At 46.7% G+C, this 18,664-nt stretch overlaps 1 protein-coding gene across 2 annotated transcripts in view; it reads left to right on the top strand.

Annotated features, from left to right (window-relative positions):
- The window catches only part of METTL16 (methyltransferase 16, N6-methyladenosine), a 51,732-nt gene extending 36,500 nt beyond the window's left edge, over nucleotides 1–15,232 (top strand). For both annotated transcript variants that reach the window (XM_044001066.1, XM_044001065.1), the window contains 2 exons: nucleotides 2,848–3,021; nucleotides 3,132–15,232. In XM_044001066.1, the coding sequence (XP_043857001.1) occupies nucleotides 2,848–3,021; nucleotides 3,132–3,722 (765 nt within the window). In that variant the 3' untranslated portion in view covers nucleotides 3,723–15,232. The remainder of the gene's footprint in view (nucleotides 1–2,847; nucleotides 3,022–3,131) is intronic.
- Nucleotides 15,233–18,664: the final 3,432 nt, after the last annotated feature.

Raw genomic sequence — 18,664 nt, 5'->3', positions numbered from 1 at the left:
GTCCATCTCTAGAATCATTGGGGGGAGGGGGCTCTCTGGGCAAGCCTCCACTCAGAAAGAAACAATATTCAAATCAAATGGGTCAAGACCTATTAGTACTAGCGGAGTAGCTTCATGAAGCTGAGCTGCTGCCATCTTGTATCTCCGTGTTCAGTTGTACCTCTGATCAGACACTTGAAAGAACCAAAACCCTTTGGAGAGGATCTTGATCTCTTTTGGTGTGTCACAGGTGACCGCTTGTGAGCTCTTGTGCACACATCCCCATCCTTGTCCCCTGTTGTCATCATGTCTTGTTTCTCTCCCCACCAATGTTTAAAGTTGAACTATGGAACTTGAGTTTGATACTTTTTATAGCTTCAAATACAGTGTAACTAGTTTAATACTTGGGTTGCTATATTCTTGGCCAGGAGATACTTGGAAGCTGAAGGTACACTCATAAGTAGTTACTTTTTCTCTTGATATGTTATGAAGTCATTAGAACATTACTCTCAATGTCAAATCTGAATCTGTCTGATCTTGTCTGAAAAGATTAGGTAAACGAGTCCAGGCCTGGGCACAGCCCAGAATCCATTGTTCCTCATTTCCCCAGAGTGCTCTTGATTGGCTTGTTTCCTGTTTCCATCCCTTTCTGGTAAATTCAATCAAATTGAGTTGTCGATAAGGTTGTTTTAAAGCTCTTCTTTTTTTTTTAATAAACATTTTTATTTAAAGTTTTGAGTTCCAAGTTCTATCCCTTCTTCCCTTCCCTCCCCCAGTAAGCAATCGGATAGATATAGGTTATCCATGTGCAATTATGTAAAACATTACCATATTAGCCATTTTGTATAAGAAAACATGGATAAAAGAAAAAATGAAAGTGGAAAAATAGCACACTTCAATCTGTGTTCAGTCAATATTCATTCTTTTTTGTAGGTGGATAGAATATGCTTTATCATTAGTCCTTTGGGATTGTCTTGGATCATTGTATTACCAAGAATAGTTTGTCATTCGAAGTTCTTCATCAAACAGTATTGCACAACGTTCTCCTGGTTCTGTTCACTTCGCCATACATCAGTTCATACAAGTCTTTCCAGGCCTTTTTGAAATCATCCTGCTTGTCATTTCTTATAGCACATTTCATTGCCATCATATACCACAGCATTTTTAGCCATTTTCAATTGATGGGCATTCCTTTTATTTCCAATTCTTAGCCACCACAAAAAGAGCTGCTAGAAATATTTTTGTGGAAATAGGTCTTTTTCTCTTTGGGGGTGTCTTTGGGATATAAACCTAGCAGTGGTATTGCTGGATCAAAGGGTAAAGCACAGTTCTATAGCCCTTTGGGCATAGTTCCAAATTGCTCTCCAGAATGGTTGGATGCATCCACAACTCCACCAACTTAAAGCATTTCTTAATGTTATGATCTTTTATTGAATCTTCTTACTAACTTAAAGATAAACCTTAAAGAGTTGTTGGAAATTGTCACATTGAAAAATCTTTCACATAGAAATAGAATGGCTTTCCCTGTGTGTCTGTATTAGAGGAAAAACCTTGCAAGCTCCGAGTGGGTTCCTGTTCTCTTCAAGCCACATAATAGGTCCTTTCATGTACTTTCAGTTTTCTGCCTAAAACAATTCTGATTGAGTAAAAGTGGTAGTTACTTTTCCCCTGCTCTGTTACTGAGAAAATCTGAATCTGCCTAGGCTTGTCTGAAAACAGCATTGATTCTTTTTGGAATCAAAACATTTCCAAACCATTTTAACCTTCGGTCTTTGTGCACCACTCTGCTCAGTCTCTAATGTCCTCATTCTTGTTTTCATCTTTATATTGTTTGAGTTTTAAGTTTCCAATCCGGAATATAGTAATATGTCTTTTTTGAGGAGCTAAATAGCCATAAAATGTATTTTAAAATTATTGCTTCTGGATAAGACCAATCTAGGGAGCTTTCATTTTTTAAGAGAAAAAACAAATGTGGTGACGTAATTGAACTTGAACGTGGAGTTTGAGTCCCTCTAGTGGGTATGGCCAGGAAAGATTTCGATTCCATGCTTGATGTAGGAGGAAAAAAGGGATGACAGGCTTACAAGCTTTATTTTGGGTAAAACCACCTTCCAAGGTCAGCATTTTCATGGGAATTTTAAGAGATGAAGAATCCATCGGTTCCATTAAAGATAGTACCTGTGTGCAGCTCATTAGCTAGCTAGCTTGTTTTTGACATCCAGCAGGATTCAACATATGATACCTGTGGCTCTGATTGGTAATGAAAGGCAAACCGTGGAAATCTGTGGTTCATTCCAAGCTTCTGCTGACATGGAAACACAAATTAGAAATTGATGATAGAGGTGCTTGCATTTCCTTTAGAAAGGGGCAGGTTGTGTCCTCGGGGCTCCTGTTCTTTCCTGAAATGAAGTACTATCTCTTGCATGAGACCTTCCTTCCTCCCCTGCTTCCCCACCCCCCAGCCATTAGTGCTCTTCTTTCCCCCTCTTGAAATGGCCTAGTATATATTTTATATTTACATCTCTCTCCCCCCAACTCTTAAGGAGCAAGGACTGTTTATTTTTCTTTGTATCCCCAACTCTAGGATATAGGGATGTCTTAGGACCTAAGCACACTATCTGGCATTTATCTTTAACAAATGTTTGTATTGAAATCTACTGAATTGAATGGAATGATATGAGCCTCCTTTGGCCCCAACAGATAAGGGAATTATTTATTGCTTATTCAATTATTTTCTGTCATCTAAGGTGTTAGTGAAATTTCATTGTCTCCCCAAGGTGGGGGGAGGGGTGGTGAGTGGGGTGGGTGGATGTATGGATGGAATAATTTTTATCTACTAATCTCGTTCCATCTCTCTTTTTCTTTCAGTCACCTCCATCTAAAAGAAGGAAACTAGAAAAGCCTAGGAAGCCCATTACATTTGTAGTATTAGCAGCCACAATGAAAGAGTTATCCCACAAAGCTTCTGCCGTGGGCTCAGAAACTGTGGAAGGCATAACAGTTATTACAACATGGCTTGAAAAAATCCTCACTGATCTGAAGGTACCTGATTTAGGAGATGAAGGTGTTTTTTTTTTCTTGATCTGTTTTGGGGGCATCAAGAAGAGATGCAAAATTCATGTCTGTGAAATTCTGTTTTTTCCTCCAAATAGGTCCAGCATAAACGAGTTCCCTGTGGAAAAGATGAAGTTAGTCTATTCCTAACAGCCATTGAAAACTCTTGGGTTCATTTAAGGAGAAAGAAAAGAGACAGAGTAAGGCAATTGAGAGAAGTTCCTCGAGCCTCTGAAGACTTCATTCAAGCTATGGAAGAAGAGAAACCTATGCCCAAAGAGATTGAAAATAATCCAGATTGGACCAAGTGCCCTGAGGAGGGCTCCCCATCCAGGCCTGCTGTGTGTGGAGCTGAAAGTCCCCATCCAGACAATAGCCAAGAACCAATGGAGGAGGAAGGGACTGAGAAAACGGGAAGGACAGAGGTTTTAGAAAGTGTCAGGGGCGCTTTCTGTGCCACCGAGGAGCTAGATGCTCCTGAAGAAGTCGCCACTAGAGTGACTGAAAGAGAGAGGAATTCTCAAGGGACTCTCGGACATTATCTGTTTAAGTGTTTAATCAATGTCAAGAAGGAGGCAAACGATGACACGGTGGTAGAGATGCATTGGGTCGAGGGCCAGAACAGGGACTTAATGAACCAGCTCTGTACGTATTTACGCAACCAGATTTTCAGGCTTGTTGCTAGTTAGCCACAAATTCCTGGCACAGCTGGGTCAGTCAGATGTAGGGCAGCTTGCCTTTTAGAACTTCTTTTTACTAATTCAGGGGGAAAAAACAATGACACTAGCACGAATTTTTTAAAGATAATTTCAGCAAGTCAACACTGGAATGGATTTTTTGTTTAGATGCAGGGAATCACTGTGAAGTGACACCAGAGGAAATGTCCTGGATATTAATAACAATAAAAAGCTACCAGGAGGCTGGGGTTCTGGACAGATTTAAGTCTGCCTGACTTAGTGTTGGACTGGCTCTCCAAGGCCATCAGATTGTTAGTGTGGCATCTGAGGTTTAGGTCAGGCATCTCTTTCACTGTGGCTGAGAAGGCACCTTGGCCTGCAGGGGTGTGCTCGGTCTCTCAGGTCTTCTCTAGAGGCTACTGCTTTAGAAGGGCAAGTGGCTTTCATTACCTCCACTCAAAAGACAGATCACTTAGCAGGCTCAAGGCCTGTCTTCATGAGTCACCATCCAAGACAACTTGATTGCTCGTGTTCTCTTCTGATTGACCCTTCCACCCATGTCCCATGCCCCACCCCATATCTGCAAACAGGAAACTGACCGTAGGGGTCCAATGGTGAGTCAGGGCTGGATAGAACAACAGGGCAAAGAGCTTCAGATCCATTCCCAGAAAGATTGCCTCAACTTGGATTTTCTTGATAATTAGAAATTGGCAAGAGGCATGTGCTTAATGAGTAAATGAGAATCATGACTCATCTCTTTTATGCTCTTGCTCCAGAACCTAAGAGTAAAACAGAATTCTCCACTCTGAGCCTGGCATATTTCCCCCCTAACTTGTGTACAGTGTTGTACTTTAGTAGAATTAATTCCACACAATTTTGGAATTATTTTCAAATCTCAACTAAGATTCAATTGATGTATACACATACACGTATATGTACTTGAAAAGGATCAATCCTATTTCTTGTTTCAGGAGGCTCCCTGTGATTGATTTGAAGTTGTCAGAAGCTAGGAGTAGACATTTGTTGTCAAAGTATTCTTGGCAATCAGGTACTGGCCCAAACCTTGAAGAGTTCATTTGTTGGTAGGTAAATTGATGCTGATTGAACATTCTGATCTAAAGATTCAATTCTCATCCTCATTATATAGTCTTACTAGCAGTAGAATTTTGATTCCTAATGTAACCAGCTTCTCAAAACAAGTGTTAAAATGCTTTGGATTAGGGTTGGAAAGGCTGGGCTTTTGTTTTCAAGCACCATGTGAGAGTTAGCCCCAGGTCTTCCCTTCTCCAGGACCAACTCTCTATTATATTCCCTTGGCTGCAATGTCCTAGTTCTGAATTTTATCTATCTAGAGTTATATGTATCTCTTGCTCCCTTTCTCTTCCTCTAGGGGAAAAAAATCACAAGCACTGAGGTTTTTTAAGAGTACGGTCAAGGGGGCAGGGTACAGCTAGGTGGCGCAGTGGTTAAAGCACCGGCCCTGAATTCAGGAGGACCTGAGTTCAAATCTGGCCTCAGACACTTGTCACTTACTAGCTGTGTGACCCTGGACAAGTCACTTAACCCTCATTGCTCCGAGGGGGGCGGGGGAAAGGGAAAGCCACCCTGAGCACACATGGGGTTTCTTTGCCCATAGCTCTTGGCTTTATTGTTAAAAGCATGTGCCTGTGATTTCATGGCCTAGACAGTTAAAGATGGAAGGGACCTCAGAGGCATTTAGCCTGGTCCTCCCTCCCCCCTTTCTCATACCCTCCATTATACAGGTAAGGGCCATGAAGCTAATTAGGAACAGTGCTAGGGCTAACCCCACATTTCCTGGCATTAGGGCGTAATTTCTTGTTTGCAGTACTCATATTAAATGATAGTAGTTTCATATTTAAAACAGAAAACAGTGTTTGCTGTTTTTTGTCAGAAAAGAAAGGTACCTACTATGTGCCAAGGAACTTCACTAAGTGCTTTTTACAATTAACTCATTTGATCCTCCCAACCCATCCTGTGAGGTAGATGATTATGATCCCCATTTTGTAGTAGGAGAGACTGAGGCAGATGGGTTAAGTGACTTGACTAGGGTCACACAGCTAGTCAATCTCTGAGGCTGGAGTTGAACTCAAGTTCTCCTGACTCGACGCTTAGTGCTCTACCAACAGCACCATTAGTTCCCTCTGGGGGATAGGACTTCAGAAGGGAAAGCAATCTTAGAGGTTCCATGGTCCAACCCTGTTTCTCAGATGCTGAAAGTGAGGGCTAGAGCTGGTAAATAGCTCATCTAGCATCCTAGTCTGCAGCAGAGCTTGGCCTGTGGCTTCCATTCCAGGGGCCTGGTGTCATTGTGGCTTTGGTTTGATGGAAGGTTAGAGAAACTCTCCCATTTGAAGGCGTTAAATCAGGATTGCACTTCCATTTGAAATTATGGGGAAGCAAGTTGGAGCTTGGCTGTATTCGAACCCTTCTTGATTGAAATGCCTCCTTGGGAAAGAATAGGCTACTTTGGGCTCAGAGAATCTGGCACTGTTTTCCCTGTTTATAAAACACTGAATTGTGAAAAACAACCAGTTATTTTAAAAATGTTTTTGCTTGAGCACATATTTTCCAGCTGGGCCAGAGGGAGGTGGGGATGGATGTCTCTTCTTTTAAGAAGTCGATTTCTGTTCCTGAGCATATGGTCGGTTAGACTCATAAAATCAGCACGATGCTGACTATCTAGAGGTCCAGGCCTTTCTGGAGAAAGGTCTGTGTATTAGCTGACAGTCTTTGGCAGGCTTACCTAGACATGCTCTTCTGCCCCCTGGTGTTGGTTTCCCTTTGTTAATTGCTTGGTAATTGGCAAAGAGAGGGAGGCAAGCTTGCTTTTGACCACAGCTGCCCTTGTTCCCTACGGGGATGTATGTGCTTTCAGAACTTGCTTCCCTTTTCCCCTGTCTCACCAGCCTCCATATGGAACACTGTTTACCAGGTTTGTTCCTGAAGCATGTCTCACATCCTTGCCACATTCTGTGTTCATGGCATTGAGTTAGGCCATGCTTCCTGCTCTTGTCTGACCCAACCCTCTTATTTCACCCTTTTTGACTTTCATGTATATGTTTGATCCCAGATCCAATGGTCTCTTGCCCCTTCTTATGTGCATATGATTTTAGAGGTTCATCAGGAGTGAATAGAATTGAGTTTGAAAACTCTTTTGATGTTGAAGCTCACTTGAATATAAATTGTTCAGGAGCAAATGGCATTGATACCCTTCTATTTTAATCCCCCAGGTGACTTCCCATAGTGTATTTGCTTCTTCAAGTGTACAGCCAGAATTGTAAAATTGTTCTGGGCTTATCCATACTGAGAAGGTGTCAGTAGTCTTTCCAGGATTCTGTCCTTGTAGGCTGCTGACTCATCTACTTTGTCTGACGTGTGTTGCCCGATTGGCCAATAATATCATTGAAGATCTTTTGAATAGGTCTAGTATGCTCAGACCATAGGCTACGTTGGAAAGAGAGAAAAGTGCTGACAGGTCACATAGCCTAATAGTGTTCTTTTTGAACCTAGATCTGTGCTAACCCTCTTGCCATTTCTGTTAGTGGCATTTTGAAGAAGTTAGCTAAGCATAAGGATTCTATTGACATTGAAATTGCATCCTTGACCTACTTTCTTAGAATGCTTTCTGGTTGCAGCTCATGTTTAATGTTAAGTGAAATTGGTTCCATAACTAACAACATCCAATCTTTTGTATCATTGGTAGTGAGTGGTAACCTGGTTGAATAGCAATGGGAATATTTGATAACATGATACTGCAACTCTGAGAACATATAGTTGGGTCAGAGACACCCCCCAGAAGACACCAGGTGATGGTGCCAGTGTCAGCAGACCTCCTAAGGACAGACCCCACAAGCCCAAGATGACCCTCGGGTCTTCTAAGATGGCTTGGAAGTTCTGCAGAGTTCGATGTAATCTAGAAGAATTCCAAATGAAAGAGCTAGCCACATGACACGTCAGCTTGGGCAGTGCTTAAACAGCTAGATACTCAGCATGCCAACTTTGTGTATGTTTGGAAAGATCTCCCCTGTTGAATCTGAAGCCTGAGATTGCTGCCGGTACTGGAGCTCCCTTGAAATACAGACATTCTGCAACTCCACATTCCTTAGCTTGGAGCTCTTCGTGAGTGGTGCTGCTGACATGACTGAAGGGTATAATGCTGAATGTGCTTCAAAGGGCCAACTCTGTGTGATGAGGGTTGGGTTGTCTCCCTGTCCTAGGATGGCAGAGTTCACATTTGCCTCATGGAACTTGAGGATCTCCCAGCTGGCTGTTAAGATTGTCCAGAGCTTTTGACTCATGCCTGCCCTGGGGGTGAGAGCACCTTGAGAACACTTCACTTGATCTTCCATAGGGAGTGTCTTTGATCCTGTAATACAAATGTTGTGAGGTGTGGGGAGTATGTTCCTGTTGGAAAGTGTTGGGTTAGGATGCAAATCAACTCCTTAGTACCTACTGCTTTACTATGGCCTTGCTTCTGGGAAACAGAGGCCAGCTGTTCATCCAAACCAGTCTCTGGGACTCTAGAGTGACTCTAGAAAGGGAGAGGGAGAGGGAGGGAGGGAGGTAGACAGAGAGAGAGAGAAAGTAAATAAATCTTTGAGCCTCTCATTCATTTCCTCTCCAAGGACCTGCATTGTACTTGATGCAAATAGTACATGCGTGGCATTCCCTCTCGTGGCCACAAGGGGGCATTTGTGGTCTTTTTTCCCCAAAGTGCTCACTTATGGGAAAGAATGGCTTGGGCCTTGGTGTTGGTATTTTCTTAAAGAACTTTTATGTTTTCATTGCTTCCAAAACGAAGATTAGCTTTCCAGATAAACCATTTCCTCCTGAGCTGTCATCAAGGATGTGAAGTTCTTTTGACTTTGTCTTTGCGGTTAATTAGCCTTTAAGAAACTTTTAAAGGGGCGTGGGGGACGGAGCAGGTTACCACAGTCAGTAAATACACACTCTCAGGCCTGATTAGAAATTGGGAGTGTTCGGAAGAAACTCTGGAACGTTCTTCAGTCAGATTTTTCAGTGCTTCCCTTTTCCCTGTTGAGTTGGATAGTTTGGCTGAGTGAGTACACTAATAACCCTGGCACGCTGCTGTTTAAACCAGGGCGGCCTGTTGAATGCGAGGGCACCAATGCGCACACACTTTTACCCCGAACCTCCTCCCCTGGGACGTGTGCTGCAGTTCTGTGCCTGGTTAGGGCACCATGCTGGCTCTGCTTTCCCACTACTTCAGGCTCATGCTCTGTGGCCATTAGGCTGGCCCTGAGCTCAGCCTCTGCCTTGTTTAGGGGGCTGGTTTTTGGAAAAGCAAGGCATGAAATAGTGTTGGAGTTGTTAGGGATTTACCCATCAGGCAAAAATGTAAACTCTGAGACTGTTGCTTCCTGTGAGCACAGACATGCTGGGCTGGGAGGCTGGGGACTTATTTCGGTACCATTCAAGGCAGTGAACCTGGAGAAAGATATGACCTAATTGGAAAAAAGTTGCTAGGTCTTTTGTAATTGAGCTGTTGGTCTTAACTGAAAGGTAATTCCTGTACTCCTAGACTACCAGTGATCAGAAGAGAAGTCACTTGGTATGCTCCAGAGGCAGACAAGGGACCACATTCTGTTGTGGGGTCTGTGTTTTAGAAAAAATCTGGACAAATGTGACCAAGGTGGTGAGGGACCAGGGAGAGCTGCAGAACTGGGAGTAGTGGGGAGGAGGAGCAGGTGCAGAGCTAGGCAGGATGTAAATAAAATACTGAATTGAGTTGTCTAAGAGAAAGGGCTGCCTCCTAAGCTAAGAAGTCCCTGTTGGAGAAAAAATTCTTGGCCAGGGATGAATTAATTGAACTACTTGCCCTCTGAATTCTTTTGCACATCTTAGATTCTCTGATTCTGTGAATGCCGGTGCCTGGGGGCTACTCAAGGCCTCCAGACCCAGAAATATCTTAACGGCACTAGTGGGTGAGAGCTTGCTCCCTGGGGCCATGATTTGATTTCTTTGGGCCTCTTTAGCTACATGAGTAAATGCCCTCTTTGTTTCAGGCCCTCAAGAGCTTTCTGAGTGCCCCTTGCCTCCAGTTCTTCAAAGTCTCTTCACAGTATGCTCTAGGACTCTTAGGTCTGAGCCTCCCAGGGGGCTATGCTGTGACTCACCCAAAAGACTAAAAGAGCAATTTGTTTATTTAATTGGTAATTGGAGCAGCAGCCAGTGCTGCATTGAGTAGGTTTGCACTTGTACTTAGGGCGAAGCCTGTTTTGACTATGGTGAAGGCACTACACCTCACAGTGGCCACGGAGATGTAGCTTCTTTGTCTTAGTCTAATCAGAAACGCCACTATTTGGACTTTTTGGCGAGGGATTTGTTAGGAGATGCCGATCACATTGGCTGGTTGAGGTTAATGCAACAGGACTGGATTGTGTCTGGAGCTCTGGTGAGGAAAGATGTTATATTGGTCCAAAACAATAGAGTGGTGAGTGTGGGTCCATCGAGTGGATTGGGATGGGGAAGTGGGGTGTATGGGGCTCTTGTCAAAGGAAGGATCCTAAGATGAAAGATGACGATTGTGTGGCATCACCTTTTTATCCCCAACCAGAGCTCGGATTCTCATTATGTTGGAGAGGCTTATGTGAGTAAGCCTCTCCCCAAACACAACCTCCTAAAGCCCACCTGACCAGTGCCAGATACCAAGGCACTTTCATTAATGACAATGGGAAAAAGAGAAGTCACTTCTTATTAACAGTTGGTAATTAGGCTCTTGAGGTAGCATTCCTGCAACCTTGCTTCCCATGATCATTGTCTAAGGGTTAGAGTAAGAGAAATAGCTAATAATTCGTTTTTAATAACATCCTACTAAATATTTCTATCTGGTAGTATTTCTAGCTCAAATAATTAGTGGTCATACAAAATAAAAGTCCTGTTAGAGTACATGTTGGATCAGAATTAATGTGAAATAGCTGTTAATTACCTAAGGACAGCTTGGCAACTTGGAATTGGATCATAATGGACATGACACTTGATTTTCTTTCCTTTTAGCACTCAGTCCCAAGTATCTCAGTTACAAAACAAACAGGACCAGTTTGCTTTTTGAGATTGTTCCTTGTGACGAGATCTGTAGACGTTGATCTTGCTGCCTCTGGCAGCTGTTGGAAGAATAGCACATTCTCTGTTGTAGGTTCTCCTGGTGCAGGTGTCAGCTGTCACTGAATGGAGGTGGCAGTGGCAAGCGCTTCCCTCAGCCGGGTGGAGCCAGCCAGGCAGGGGGTGCCCCCTGAGGATTATAAAGCTGAGGTTGAAGCAGAAAGCTTGGGACCCAGGTGGTTTTTTTCTGCCTCAGAAGTGTCTATGATTTTGAGATGTGAGCTCAAGGGAGCAGGGTCAGAGTATGGAAGAGCAGCCCCTACCAACCTGGAGTTGAAGCACTTCCCAGACAGGGGCTTGCCTGAGGACTGGAGTACCCTGAATCCACTTCCAGGATGAGCCTGTCCTTCAGTTTGCCTGTAACTGACCTGACCTGTGAGGGAGCTGATCTTGTTTTCCCTTTCTGGGGAGCCAGCAGTGTTTGCTAGCCCGAATTTTGGTACCACTAAGAGTGTGTTGGTGTGTAAGCTATGGGAAGATGGGCCCTCTAGAAAAGCCTAGCTTTCACTGAGAGGGCCAGACAATTCTGCTGGGGGAGAGGGGCGTGGAGGGTATCTGCTGAGTGGAGACAGAAACTTCTGTTTCTGAGAGTTCTCCATAGCTGGGGGAAACCTCACCAGAGGTGCTAGACGTCCCCTCCCTGTCTTGTGTCTTCACTGCTCAGAGACAGAGAAAAGAGGCCTTGCTACCCGGTGGTAGGAGAGGAGAATGCTATGGTGTGGCATAGACAGGGAAAGTTCTGGAACTGGTTCAGAAGCTCCATGGGAATCTGCTTTGTGAGTGAAAATGGGAGGACACTAGGACAAGGGATCTTGTCAGAAGCAAGGCCAGAACTGGATTGAGGTTGAGAGGTCATTTTGAACTCTTAGCAAGTTACTGGAATCATCAGGAGGAGCCATCTCATCAATCACGGCATAAATGCCCCAATTAAACCTCGTGCAGCTCCTTGACCAAAACTTTTGTACTGGGAGCTGTGGGCACAGATTATTACAAAGTCTACAACGGGAAAGGAGAATTTGATTTTTTGGCTCCATGGTAGCTTTACCACCTGAGAATGACAGAAGAAGCATTTCCGGAAACTAGAGGCTAAAGGCCACACAGAAACCCTATCCCAGACAATAAAGAGAGCTTGAGGTTTACACTTGCTTAGTATTCTGCTCTTGTGTAAACTAGGTCCTTTGGAGGAAGGAGTTCTGTATTGTGATCAGATGAGGAAGGCTTGATTGAGCCCTGGGACTCATATTTTTCCTTCTGTCCCTGAGTAGGTTCTGCCAGTGATGTGGTGTCGCTGAAGGCTGTGGCATTCCCTTTGGCTCCTGCCGGATTCAGGCTCACGGGACATGATTGCCTTTCCTAGAGAGCATTGGGTATTGGCACAGATAACAGATTGTTCCATTCTGGGAGGTGGTATCACTGCTGCAGAGAGGGAGCTCCGACCCAGTGAGAGGCAAGATGGGAGGGGGACTGGCGTTGGGGCTTGCTTGCCTCTCTAGAGGACCCAGCTGGCACCTGGCTTGGGCTGGAAGGCCAGTCCCCCTTTCCGTTTTTCTTCCTATATTTGTCTAATCCTGCTCCTGTGATCTGACTTTCACAAACCAGCCTCGATTCCATTCAAGTTATTTGGTGCTTTTTGACCCCAGCCCTTGTTAGTCAGAGCTGCTCCATTCCCCAGCTCCCCAGGTTTCTTTCACATACTGCCCCAGTTGGCCCCATGGTTGGATTTCTTGGAGAAGCTCAGTCTCTGGCCCCTCCCTGCTCTGTACCTTTGACCTGGGTTTCTTTGCATGTTACTCAGCATTTGGAGCCAGGGTAGTTACCTTGAGAGAAATCTCTCCAGGAACTTACTGTCACCGTGTCATTTCTAGAACTGGAGGTGCTTCTGGGAAGTGTTGTGGGAAAGAAAAGCCCCACCAAGGTTCAGGTGGAATGTTCTTTTCATCACTCTGCACTCCAAACCTTCATGGTCAGGGGGCCCCTGGACCCCAAGCCTGCAGCTGCTCCCTTGCCTTCTCTGTGAGGTGCTCACCTCGCTGGGGTGTCACTTAGCAAAACTGATGATTCTTCCTGCCTTAATACCATGTGGAGGGTTGGGGTCAGCTCTGTGCACTTCTTTTTGTCATCTGTGGGCTTCATTCTCATAGCTTTTTTGATGGACGTGCCAGGGTTATAGGAGTTATAGTGCAGGTATCGCCATTGACCAGCACCTGAGAAAGTCACTGAACATTCCTGGACTTCACTTTCTTTATATACAATTAGTTGGTTGGCCTGAGATCATCTTTTCCACTTCAGACATTTATTGAAGAGGGAGCACTAGTCACATGAAGTGGGCAATTGGCACTTGGTGGCTGACCTGGTTCTAGAGGCTGGAATGATGTACTGAACTGTCCGCAGAGGAGTCCATTACATCATATTGACCATGGTTCAAAGGTCAATGACCATGGCTCAGCCAGTAAGGAATAGGTAGGAGCTACAAGTAAAAGAGAGTAGCCTTTTTATTTTTATTTTTTTGGCAATGTCATTGCATTATTTATTTAGTCGAAGACAAAAGAATAAGCAAATGGTCTCCATCTTTTCCTCGGGTGTTTTAGACCTGGAGATAGAGCATAAAAGTGTTGTTGATTGAATGGAGTCAAGTCTGCATTTATAGGTCACAGAATGAATTTAGTTTGACGGACTGTTCCTTCCAAACGTCCAGGATTTCTTTCTCAAGATCTTTGAGAGCTCAAACATCCTTCGTAAAGTTGTCCAGTTCCTGAAGAATGCTCTTCTGGAGCTACTGTGTCTTGTCTAGCCTACATTGATGTATCTGGTGTAAAAACATGAGCAACTTCTCAGATGCTTTCATAGCATTTTGGATATAAATATCTTTTTTGTTGTTGTTGTTCCTAGACTCAGACTTTTTCTTCAATTCTAAAGCAAAGTTTTCAAAGGAAGAGATGACAGCAGACTCTCCTAGACTGTCTGGCTTAACCTACAAGGCTGCAGGAACTGGGTTTTCTCTTAACATTAAGGCAACAGGGGGAAATGGTGTGTGGTCCTCTTCTAATTGTCCTTGTTTTGGCTTTATCAAAGTAGTATCTGATAAATCTGATGCCCCCATATTTTGTGGTTTTCACTTGAGGATGGCACTTTCCATTGAGGATTTGGGAGCTGTATACTTTGATCAATTCGGTGACATCTAAGTACCATGGGGATCCTCATTGGACCTGCCCGAGAGGAAAGCTCTTATCAGCCAGACAGGCTTCCCCTAGAGTGGGAGCTGAGCAGAATGACCTCTTGTTTTTTGCCTCTCAACCAATGCCTACACTTCGCTTCACCTTGGGAGGGGCAGTGGTGGGGAAACTGGCTTCCAAGAATAGCCTTTTGGACCAGAGAAACCTGCAGACAAGCCCAACAGTCAGCTGAGGCTACAGGGGGTGCTTAACATTGTGAGAGGTCATCTTGGCAAGGAGCCTTAGTGAAGGCCCTTGGATGAGAATTGGAGTGGACCAGTCCGTTGTTTTGGGTCACGAGGATACAGTCTAAGGTTTGCCCAGTTGTCAGTTTATCCCTTGCTTCTTACCCCTCCTACAATAAATTCTTTCCCTGGTGCTTCCGGCATAGGTAGAGGAGGAGTTTCATCAAAGCATTTGGAAAGACAGAGAAATCCTAGCTAGAAATGAATGTTAGGATATTAGTATTCCATTTCCTTCTCAAACATATGTAATTTCACATAAGCATCTTCCAGGCTTCCATCCATTGAATCCACCTTACCCCTTTTTAGTTCCTTCCATCCCAGGGGAGTTTTTAGGAATGATGTCTAGTGTTGGGAGTTTCTCAGAATAGATTAAATTTTGAAATGTGGAGGTGTAGCCTTGTCCATAAAAAGCATGTCCCTAATTCCAGGTGTGCCAGTATGGAAGGAGCATATCCCTGGAGTCTTGGGACCACAGCAGGATGTAAATCTGAGTTTGCAGTATGGAATTTGGGGTGAGGTAGGGGCTGAGCAGCCCACCCAGCAAGGAGACCTCTGCCTTCACTGATGCAGCAGAGTTGGTGGCAGGTATCATCCCGGAAATGCATGATAGCCTTTTTGTCTTTCTGCCGAAATGTCGGGCTGACCTCTTCCTCTTCTCATTCCAGTAACTGAAACAGCCCAAGTAAACATAGTGGCTGTACACTGGCCTGCTGGCCCTGCTCTCTTGCCCCTCTGCTCCACAGTGAGAACAGAGATGCTGCCTTGGGGGGGAGGGGTATCTTTTCAGGAGGAATAGGTAGGCCTGAGATGCCCAGTGGTTTTTGTGCAGGCCAGCTCAGATCTGAAGCCTCATTACTAAACTCTCTTGCCTAATGTTGCCAGGCTTATTGTCCCCATATGACCCAAATAAACAGACGATCATGTGAACCCAGTAAGGCTGTTTGTTTTAAATAGCAATCGTCTCTTTTAAGCCCAGAAGCAGATGGGTTATTGGGAGCAAGAGAGAAGCCAGGACCAAATCCTCTTTTGACCCCACTTGTGAGATTGGCTCAGAATCCTCCTTTGTTTTTGGTGGTCTCTCTGAGAAGTTCTGTGGCCCCAGATCCCACTTCCAACACTTAATGAGCTGTGTGGCCTGGAAAACTACTCAGTTGACCCAGAGCTTTATTGTCCTTTGTCAATCAGGGAAACTTCCCAAAGGAAAGCCCTAGGAATGTGTTCTTACTGAGTGGGTTTATTATCTTAGATGGTCTGGGAGAGCTTTTCTCCCCATCAGGGAGTGAGAATCAGCTTCCCTCAGCATCGTGCCTTTGTCTCCTTGTGCAAACCAAGGGCCCGAAGTTGGCTGGTGCAGGGTGGGTCTGGAAAGCAGAATTATTGCTCAGAATCATGGCACTCCATTTAGGCTCTAGACTGAATGCTACAAAGATGGTCCCAGGTAAAAGGAGGCCCCAGCCCCCTTTGGAAAGGGTTCTATTTTGAGGATCATTGTTCCCTCCCCACCCCCTTCTGTCCACAGCCTTGGTGTCCAGGGTCATTCCATTTCCTTGGAGCCTTTGGGATGTGCCAGGCTCTACTCCCCACTAGAGGTGTTGGTGATGTGGGGCCACCCCTCCCAGAGAGAGACCCTGCTGTATGAGTTCAGCCCTGCCACCGAGATAGCGTACCTAAATTAATCTGGGCCCATCACTGCCTGATGAGACAACAGGTTGTGGAAAGAGGCTCCATTCTGACTCAGGCTTTATAGATAGGTGACCGTGAACTCATCTGTAAATTGGAAATAATAATTGCCTTGACAACCTCACAGGTTCAATGTAAGGAAAGTAATCGGCAAATCTTAACTATAAAATCTGAAATGTGATGATTATAGTTTAGACAGTGATGACATTGGTAGTCAAGGATCTTCTCCCTTAAGAAAACGAGGGTATTGAACAAGAACAGGTGCAAAGAGAAGTCACTTGTCCAAGACAAGCCAGTAAGTATTGAGTGTGTACTACATACACGAGTATGCCTGAGGACACAAAGAAAGGCAAGATGGCCCCTGCCTTCAGGGAGCTGACCCTCTAAGATCTAAGAGGGAGGAGTGGTAGGTAGGTAGAAGACACTCCCGTTGGGGCAGCCAGGTGGCTCAGTGAATAAAGCACCAGCCCTGGATTCAGGAGGACCTGAGTTCAAATCTAGCCTCAGACACTTGACACTTACTAGCTGTGTGACCCTGGGCAAGTCACTTAACCCTCATTGCCCTGCAAAAAAAAGAAAGAAGATGACGACAAACACTGGTCTTCCTCACCCCAGCCAGACCCAAACGCCAGGGAAATGTCGCCAGTGTTTGGTTTTTTGCCCGCCCCTCCTAGTCCAGGAGCTGTTCCTGGTACCCAGCTTCCGTGGTAGGATGGAGCTTGGGGTTGGGGATCTGGCATTTGCCCGTCCAGAGCATCTCGAAAGGACCCCCATAGGAGAAGATGGGGAGAGGGTGTAGTTACTAGGAGTTTGTCCTTCAATGATGTGATGTCATGACTTGGGGTGAATTGGATCTAAGTGAGGCAGGCTGTGCAGTCACTAGCCTCACTGCTCCTGAGCCATCTGGGTCCAGTGGCAAGACATATATCGGGATAACTGGAGATGGCCCCGTATGTTTAAGGCAATTGGGGTTAAGTGACTTGCTAGTAAGTGTCTGAGGTGAAATTTGAACTCAGGTCCCCCCAACTTCAAGACCAGTGCTCTATCCTTTGCACCACCTACTAGATGCTTACGAGGAGTTAGGTCTCAGACCAGCCTTCCTATTTTATAAATGAGGTAACCGAGGCTCAGAGAGGCCAAACTAGGCAGGGTCGTGAAAGCAGCAGCAGTCAACAGTCCGGGGTCAGTGCGCTAACTACCGATCCACGTCCTCATCGCCGCACGACTGGAAGGGGGCGGTCGTTGCCCCCATTTCAGGGTTTTAAATGACGTCAGCTGCTCGGATGCAGGCGATTAATAGGCCCAAATCCTCGCTGGGGGCTCCCTGGCCTCTCGCCAGCCTCAGTCCGTCACCTGGAACGTCCGGAGCCGGGGCTGGCGCTTAGGGCGGGGTTAGGAGAGGAGCCGGGCCATCGCCCCCTCGCGCCCCACCCCGCGGCCGCCGCGAGTGGCCCGAGTGGTCCGGGAGGGCAGGGCTTCCGCCCTCCACGTTGTTGTTCCTGAAGCTGGCCACGCCCCCTGCCCCCACCCCGGGCCGTGGACTCCCCTTTCCCTTTCTCTCCTCCCCGTTGCGTGTCCCAAGTCGAGGGTGGCCTCCGGCTTGGGGTCTTCAGGAACCCCCCTCGAGCCAGACGCACGTGGGCAAAAGGAACACTTGGGGGTTCCCTGGGCTATGATGGCGGGGGAAGAACGAGGCTTAACACGGGAGGTGGGGTGGGGGTCTTCATTTTCTCCATGGAATGGCAGTATGCCAGCCCCAAAATAAGACCCCCGTCTCTCCTAGTTCCTTCTCTTAGTCCGCACGGCTCCCTGGCCCGGAGTTCAATTTACCCTGGCAGGCACTGGCCCTTTAAACGGGCGGCCGACGGTGCGGGGTGTCCATGTGGAGCTGCTCCATGCCGTGTTGTCCTGCCCGCCCATTGGCCCACGGCCCGGTGACGTCTACTAATGAAATGCGAACGCACTGCGGGGGGAGGATCGCCTGCAAAACCCGGGAGCGGATCGCAGCTCCATTCTTCCCCGCCCCCTCTCCCGGAGCTTCCTCATGCCGGCCCCGCCCAGAGGCGGGGCACCGCGGGAATTGCAAAAGACTTGGGGGGCGAGGGGAGTGGAGCCACGTGCAAGCCGGGGGGGAGTGCTCCAACTCCTGAGGGACAGAGGAGGCGAAGGTTTCCTCCTGACTCTGTGCTTCTTACACCTTAACGCAGCCCGTATGTCGGTAGTGTAAGCGTCAGACCCTTGCCTTCCTATATGGGGCGGGACCCGGAGTGGATCACCTCGTAGATCGCCGCCTCCCCTGGTCCTAAGCCCCGACGTGCGTGCCGGGCCGAGTAGTGCAGCGCTGGGAGGCGGAAGTGGAGCGCGGATGCCAAGGCCGCCCTAGCCTCTTCCAGGCCCGCCCCCAGCCACGTGTCCACGCGGTCGCCCGTCCGTTCGTAGGCGGGGCTTGCCCCGCGGAGCTCCGCCCACCGCGAGGCCCCGCTCCTGAGCCTGGGCGGGCGGGGCTCCGGTCCGGGCTTTGGCGGCGGCCCCGGTGTAGTAGCGGGGGCGGCGGCCGGGGGCAGCGCGGCTGCTTCCCCTTGTTGTGTGTCGGTGCCTCCTCGCCATCTTGTTGCAAAGCCCTTTCTTGTCGGCGGGACTCGCGGGGGCCGCGGGGCGGGAGGCACCGGGCGGG

The sequence above is a fragment of the Dromiciops gliroides genome, chromosome 4, assembly GCF_019393635.1.
Source record: "Dromiciops gliroides isolate mDroGli1 chromosome 4, mDroGli1.pri, whole genome shotgun sequence".
Taxonomy (NCBI): domain Eukaryota; kingdom Metazoa; phylum Chordata; class Mammalia; order Microbiotheria; family Microbiotheriidae; genus Dromiciops; species Dromiciops gliroides.
The sequence above is the reverse complement of the archived record's forward strand: the minus strand, read 5'-3'. Positions and strand labels throughout refer to the sequence as shown.